The sequence below is a fragment of the Nicotiana sylvestris genome, chromosome 1, assembly GCF_000393655.2.
Source record: "Nicotiana sylvestris chromosome 1, ASM39365v2, whole genome shotgun sequence".
NCBI classification, from domain to species: domain Eukaryota; kingdom Viridiplantae; phylum Streptophyta; class Magnoliopsida; order Solanales; family Solanaceae; genus Nicotiana; species Nicotiana sylvestris.
In genome coordinates this window covers 94753381-94760853 of record NC_091057.1, presented here as the reverse complement: position 1 = coordinate 94760853, position 7473 = coordinate 94753381, and the positions used below count along the sequence as shown (strand labels likewise).

The 7473-nt window shown below is 35.4% G+C and overlaps 1 protein-coding gene across 5 annotated transcripts in view; it reads left to right on the top strand.

Moving 5' to 3' along the window:
* Positions 1-4904: 4904 nt before the first annotated feature.
* Positions 4905-7473, top strand: part of LOC104216533 (putative acyl-activating enzyme 19) — a 29035-nt gene continuing 26466 nt past the window's right edge. For 2 of the 5 annotated variants that reach the window (XM_009766601.2, XM_009766599.2), the window contains exons 1-2: positions 4907-5385; positions 6851-7351. In XM_009766601.2, coding sequence (XP_009764903.1) covers positions 5046-5385; positions 6851-7351 — 841 coding nt within the window. In that variant the 5' untranslated portion in view covers positions 4907-5045. Of the gene's footprint in view, positions 5386-6850; positions 7352-7473 lie in introns of all 5 variants that reach the window. The other 3 variants (XR_011404898.1, XM_009766600.2, XM_009766603.2) reach the window with 3 other exon arrangements.

Genomic DNA, 7473 nt, shown 5'->3' with positions numbered 1-7473 from the left:
GCGAACGCGACATGGAGGTCGCGAAGGTGAAGGGGTTGCATGAGGGACCTACGCGAACGCGAAGGGCCAATCGCGAACGCGTAGAAGAAAAGGGGGAGCTGGGCCTGGAGTCATTTAGCTTTCGCGAACGTGAAGCGCCCACCGCGAACGCGAAGTAGTGGAACCTGGAGTCTTCGCGAATGCGAAGAGGAAAATTGAAGGCAGTGCAAGTTTGGCCTTTGCGAACGCGAGGGTATTTTCGCGTTCGCGAAGGAGGGTCGCTTGGGCATTATTCTTTTAAAAATCGGGTTTTTGACTCATTTTCACTTCATTTCTTCCATGAGAGGCGATTTTGGAGCAATTTTGGAGTGTCATTTCCAGCATCTTCTATGGGGTAAGTGATTTTTTCTCATTATGAGTTAAATACATGGTCTGTATATGGATTTAGACATGAAAATTTATAGAAATTGTGAGATTTGGAAGAAAACCTAGAAATATATATTTTTGGATTTTGGCCACGAAATTGGACATGGAATTGGGAATAAATTATATATTTTAGTTCGTAATGTTATGGGTAATGTTTCTTCAAAAAATTTCGGAATCTGAGTACGTGGGCCCAAGGGTGATTTCTACCGACTTTTCGAGCGGAGTTGGGAATTGTTGTAAATAGAATTGTTATGAGTATTAGAGTGTATTTTCATTGGTTTGCACATTGTTTGGCTAGTTTTGGAGCGTTGGGCATTGGTTTGAGGTGCTAGAGTGGCGTTGGAGCCAGTTATGGAATTTCGGAGCGATGTAAGTCTCCTTTCTAACCTTGTAATAGCGAATTAGCCCCATAGGTGAACTAAATTATTATGCGCTTCTATTATTATGTGCTTTGATTTGTGGGGGCTAGTATTATTATGTGCTTCTATTTTGTCTTCTTGAGCCGAGGGTCTTTCAGAAACAACTTCTCTATCCCTTCGGGTAGGGGTAAGGTCTGCGTACATACTACCCTTCCCAGACCCCACTAGTGGGATTTCACTAAGTTGTTATTATTGTTATTGTTGTTGTTATTGTTGTTGTTGTATTTGTGGGGGCTACGTACGCAAGAGGTGATGAGAGTCCGTACGTAGCTACTAGCTATGCCTATGTCCAGGTAGTTTTAGGTTACATCATGCCTTGTTGATATTGTTGTTAACTTATGTTTATTATTTATCTTGAGAAGAAGAGAGATTGTATTAGCTTATTAAATGTTTTGAAAGGAGTTGAAATGGAGGAAAAGTTGGGAACTTAAAAGTTTTCATTTGAAATTCGTAATTTAAAAAGAATTGAGGAATACTTTAATAACTTAAATAATCTATGTGTAACCGCGTCACACGTATGATTCGCGAGCGGGGTATTTCTTTCTACTACTCTTATGGGATCGGGTCGTTCGCCTCGACAGGATTTATGTACCACACTCTCATAGGAGCGGGCCGTTCGCCTCGATAGGTTAATAAATGCATCTATGGTTTGCGGTTCGACTATCGGCAATGCACAGTTTACTTTTATATTGGATCGGGCCGTACACCTCGGCATTTTCTATATATATATATATTATTCTTATGGAATCGTGCGTAACATTTGGCTAGAAGCCAGTATATCTGAGGATTTTTTCCTGATTTGAATTATGACAGCCTTTTGATAATATTCACTATATATATATATATATATATGCTCCGATTACAGAGGGAACTCGCTAGTTGAGAGCTTGAGTAAAATTGTAAAGAGGGAGATTGTACCACGTATTTTATATATGTTTAATTCATATATGTACTTTGTTTCATATTTATTCACTTCCTTATTGTATCTAATATTATTAGACCACTAGTAAGTGTCGAAGTCGACCTCTCGTCACTACTTCTTCGAGGTTAGACTGGATACTTACTGGGTATGCATTGTTTTCGTACTCATACTATATTTGCTGTGCATTTTTGTTGCACAAGCACATGTATGTCTAGTGGCTTAGTGGGCATAACAACATGATTGATACAGAGACTTAGGTGAGCTGCACCTCTCGAGACGACCCGCAACCAGCAGAGTCTCCTTCAGAATATTGTATTTTTTCTTTTCTGTCCAAATTTGTATTCCGGACAGCTATTGTACTTTATTTTATTTCCTGGTTATTGTTCATGCACTTATGACACCGGATCCTGGGGTAATTATGGGATATTCAGTGTTGAAATCGGAAAAACATTATTATTTATTTTATAAAGTTCATCTGTTACTACTTAAATTGAAGAAAATTTCATGATTTCAAAAGTATAAAAAAGAGAATTTAGTTAACTATTTAGTGTTGGCTAGCCTGATAATGGTATCCGACGTCATCACGACCTTTAACGGATTTTGGGTCATGACATTTAAAAATGATCAAATTTGGTTTGGTTTTGGTTTTAATAAAAAAATAACCGAAAAAAATCGAACCAAACCGACTATAGAAGTAGCTATTTCAAATTTATTATTACACCTATATATATGTATATTTTTATACAAAGTTTCTAAAATTTTATGGTACATATTAAACGTTTACACTTTTAGTACAGTTCTAGTTTGATTGGTATTTTCTTTTGGTAAGTGTACGAATCTATTTCATGTAAAAATAATTTATTTTTAATTGAGTCCTTAAATTATTCATCATTATTTGATTTAATTATCATCAATATATCTTGTAAACGATAGATTTCTCAAGGGGCAACTGATTTGATAGTGTTATATTAAAAATGCAGTTGCCGGAAGATGTGTCTGGTAGTATATGTTTTATTTTAAAAAAAGCGATAAAATAATCAAAAAAACCGAAAAATCACAAAATCCAACATAAACTAAATCGAGGAAAAAACGATTTAATCGATGAAAGAATTACAAGAAATACATATGACTTCACACCATAACAAAAAATAACCCATGTTTTTAAGTTTTACCCCACCTAGCCCACATTGTACATATTTTGAAAGTACTTGCAAATTCAAAATATGTGTTCTTACAACCATTGCTTCTAAAAGCTATGAAGTTAATTCGTTGTTCTCACAACCATTGCTTTCACTCTCTCTTCTTCTCACATCTTCTACATATGCTTCAAAGGCCGTGTATTTTCTGCTTCTCCTCTTGTGTCACCTGCTTGCAATGTAAGAAAATTGAAGAGTAGAAGTCCACCATTGAAGACCATTCAAAGCTTTGCTTTTGAAAATGATTTTTTTTGAATTTGTTAGTTGTTTGGATTGGGTGTTGTTCCAATTGGTTGAAAATATCAAAAGAAGTTCAAAATTTAAATTTGAAGTGATTTGGAGTAGATTTGAGCAAGATTTAAGTTAAATTTCAGAAAAGACGCAAGGAAGAAGACGAAATAAATTTTTTGTATAATTATATACTCCATCCGTTTCAATTTATGTGAACCTACTTACTTTTTAGTCCGTGCCAAAAAGAATGACCCCTTTCCTTATTTAGAAACAATTTACCTTTACACAATGATTTATAGCCACACAAAATATATGTGGCTCATTTTACACCACAAGATCAAAAGTCTTCTCTCTTTTCTTAAACTTCGTGCCCAGTCCAAATGGGTTCACACAAATTGAAACGGAGGGAGTATAATCTTGTATAATAGTGTATATGAGTGTAGAAACACACCTTATACACTATTATACACTTTTATACACCTTTATACAAGCATCTGTAGACGAACTTCTTCCACGATTTTCAGTTGCAATTCTCGTTCAAAACCAGTCCAAATCTCCATTAAATGACTTCAAATTTTATATACAACCTCCTTATACTATTTCTAACAAGTCTAAATAACACACACTCCAAATTTCTCACAAAATCAAATTCGAAATTTAAACCCACATATTTAAGCTTGTTAAAATCTAATTTTGACCACCCAAATGAATTTGGTTTGTTGAATTAATATTTGAGTCACAGTTACTGATTCAAAAATTAATTTAAAAGCTTGAGGAATCTTTTTAAAAAATTAAATAGTAATTTTGAGAACCTATTTGAGTTGGATGTTAAATCTTAGTCTATTATTTTTGAGCTAGTTGATTGTAAATTGAAATATGAGCTATAAAATTGAAAAGTATGGAGCTCGATTGTTGTAATGTGAAATTTTCCCTTAATTGATTTGATTTGGTTCTAATATTTGAAAAATTAACTTAACCATCCAAACACAACATGAACACCCCTAAAAGTAGGGATGACAAATGGGCGGTGCGAGTGCGGGGCGGTGCAGGTTTAAGGCTATGCGGGGCGGGGTGGGTTTACAGTTATGCGGGTGCTGTGCGGGGCGAGGCGTGTTGAAATACCTTTTCATAAAAATTGATGCGGGGCAGGGCGGGTTGCGGGTCATGCGGGTTTAAGTACATTTTCTTTCTTATTCTTTTTAAGTTCGATGATAACTTCAAGTTATGGTTTTTTATAGACTTTTGCTTCGGAAAGACACATATAATACTCCGTGCTTAATATTTTTTTGATCAAAGCAAACTTTTTTTTAACTTTTCTGTTGAACTTCTTTCAGAGTCAATTTTTTTTAACTGACTCAAACAAATTAGTTTTATTATTGGGTTATACACAAGTCAACAAGGAATATTAGAAATAATATTATAGGAATGTAAATATTCTTTTATAATGAATACTAAATTAATACATAAGGGGTCATCTGCTTTACACAATGAGCAACAATTTTTTTTTTTTTTAAATTGAAGAATTAGTACATAAGCAACAAAAAAATTTCAAATTTTTGGTTGATTAAACTGAAAATTTCAGTCAAAATATAAAATAGAAATAAGCAAATAAAATAAAATAAAAAACTTATGCGATGTGTGGGGCGGGTGAAGACTGGTGAAAATGCTACACTAGGCGGGGCGGGGCGGGTTAAAATCTTCGCGGTTTTATACGGGTTAGCCCCGCAACCGCACAGCACCGCTTGCCATCCCTACCTAAAACGAGGGAGTAGCAAATTACACCCCTACAGCTCTTTACTCTTCCTGTCTTCGTTCTTGGTTTCTATAATACACTCTACTTCTCCAAAAGAAAAACGCAATTGTTCCTCGGAGATGGTTTCATACAATAAGCTTTCCGCTTGTTGTATATCTCACGAGTTCTACAAAGTTGCTACAATCAACCCCAATAAAATTGCAGTGATTCAAGCTTGTGGGGGTGTCAAAATCGCCAAAGAATTTCAACTCTTTTGCAGCGAAAACGGTGACGGAGAAACACGCGAGAAGTTTGAAGAGTTTGTATCTTCCAAGACGACGTCGGTTAATCCCCCGGTTTACGAAGGTGATGAGTGCTTCACGTATTCCGATGTTCTGTCCGCCGTTGATTCTCTCAGTTCACGGCTCCGTTGCATTCTTGACGGTGGCGATGACCCTAATCTTCTGAAACCCTCTTCAGGTATAATGCGTGTATGTGTTGTTGGTAAGTGAAATTTGTGATTTTATGGGGGTATTAAGTAATTAACGTAAAGATTTGTTGAAATAGTATCCACGGAGAAAAAAAAAAGATTTGTGAACTATTATCTGTAGACTAATTCTTCTTTCAGCTATAATTTTATATGACGAAGAAAAGATGGTGTTAATGTCTGCAGTAGTAACAGAACTTTGTGATTAACTGTGCTCGGAACTTTTTTGTAAGCCGTGTCGTATTTATATAAATAATAATAAATAAATATTATCTAATATTATTTTCTACCTCTTGGCCAATGGTTTAGTTGAATATTATTGCAAAGGGAGGTGTAGGTTCGATTCTCCTTGGCCTCAAATTTTTAACAAAAATTCTCGCTCAAAGATGTTTAAAAAATAGTGTCTAGGTCCTGTCTCGAACCTACAACCTTTACAAACCCAAATATAAGCTTGGCCAATGGACCAAGAAGTATTCTTTGCCAAAAAGCGGTGTCATTATTATATAATGCTTCATTTTTATAGAATATTAGTATAAACATTGTAATATTTTTTTCCGGGGACACTTCCACCCATGTGCATGCGCCCCTGACTGTGCTCTTAATGAGTTAAGATAATTTTTTCTTCCGTTTCTGTTTACTTTTTAATGGGATAAACCATATTCATGTAATCTGTGAACATGTGCATTTAGTTTAGTTTGGAGAATAAATCTTACAGCTGTGCTTTCTTGAAATTATTTTTGCTTTCTAATTTTCCTCTAGAATAGGGTCAAATTTGCTCTTGTACTATCCAAAATTGAGCAACTTCGCAAAAGTTTAATGGATGGTCCAATCTTACCATGCTACCTGGAAAAGTGTCATTTTTGCCTTTGTCCCCTAACAGAGCTCCAGCTCCAATCTGAGGGTAATTTTAAAGAATAGGCAAAAATTGAGGGCTAAATTTGAATCTTCTTTCTCGAAGAATTTGGACACGTAGAGTCCACCCATCTCATGGTGGAGTTTGTGTTAATGGCAAAGGAAAATACGAGATAGATTTGCTAATGACAAGGGTACGAATGCACCAAAATACGACAAGTGCATGAATGCACCAAAAAGTATAACGGAGAGAAAAAATGAGCAATTTTAGAGAGCACAGGGGCAAATTTAGACCTTTTCCCTTATTTTTATAATTATTTGCTTTGGCTCATGAATTCAACTGCCTCAGAAATTGAAAGTTTATGATTATTTGGGCCTTCATGAATTACAATAAAAATTTGTTTAAATATTTGTTGTAATAGCCAAGTTCTTCTTTTTGTAGTGTGCCATGATCTGTGTTTTCTATGGTTTGTAAAAGAATGTGACAATGTTATGCTTACTTTTTTGAAATCTTTTGGTTTTCTATTGTTGGCTATAGAATCCTTCCACATGTTGATGATCACTTTATGAGTAAACTAATTAGGCATTGCATCTTTTCTTGGCTAGTAGTTAATATGCATCATACTGCAAATAACTGCAGTTCTAAGGGCCAGTCAATCTTGGGGTCTTCTGATCAAGGTTTAGAGCAGTATAAACAGCTCCATAAAACATATTGCCCTAGAATAGTTGGAATATATATGGAACCTTCAGTTGAGTACATTGTTGCTGTTCTATCCGTTTTGAGGTGCGGAGAAGCATTTCTGCCTTTAGATCCATCTTGGCCAAACGAAAGGGTACAATTGGTAATATCTTCTTCAAAAGCTAGTCTTATTGTGGGCTATGGATCTTCTGTTGGTGGAACTTGTCATCAGCTTGACAAATTACAATGGCTCATTGATAAAGGCAGTTATCCTGTCTTTTATATGTCAATGGAGGATTTCATCCCAAAAAAATCTGATTTGTTGTTAGGCTGGCCTTGTGAAAGTGAAAGGTTGAGATCGTTCTGCTACTTGATGTACACATCTGGATCGACTGGAAAACCTAAGGGTGTATGTGGCACTGAAGTAGGTGAGTTGTACATCCTTTAGATTGTTCAACCATTTGTCATCAATTTATATTGCCCCGATACATAATTTATGCTTTTATAGTTTTCGCTTTCCTTTAGGCACTAACTCAATTTGTTTAATCAT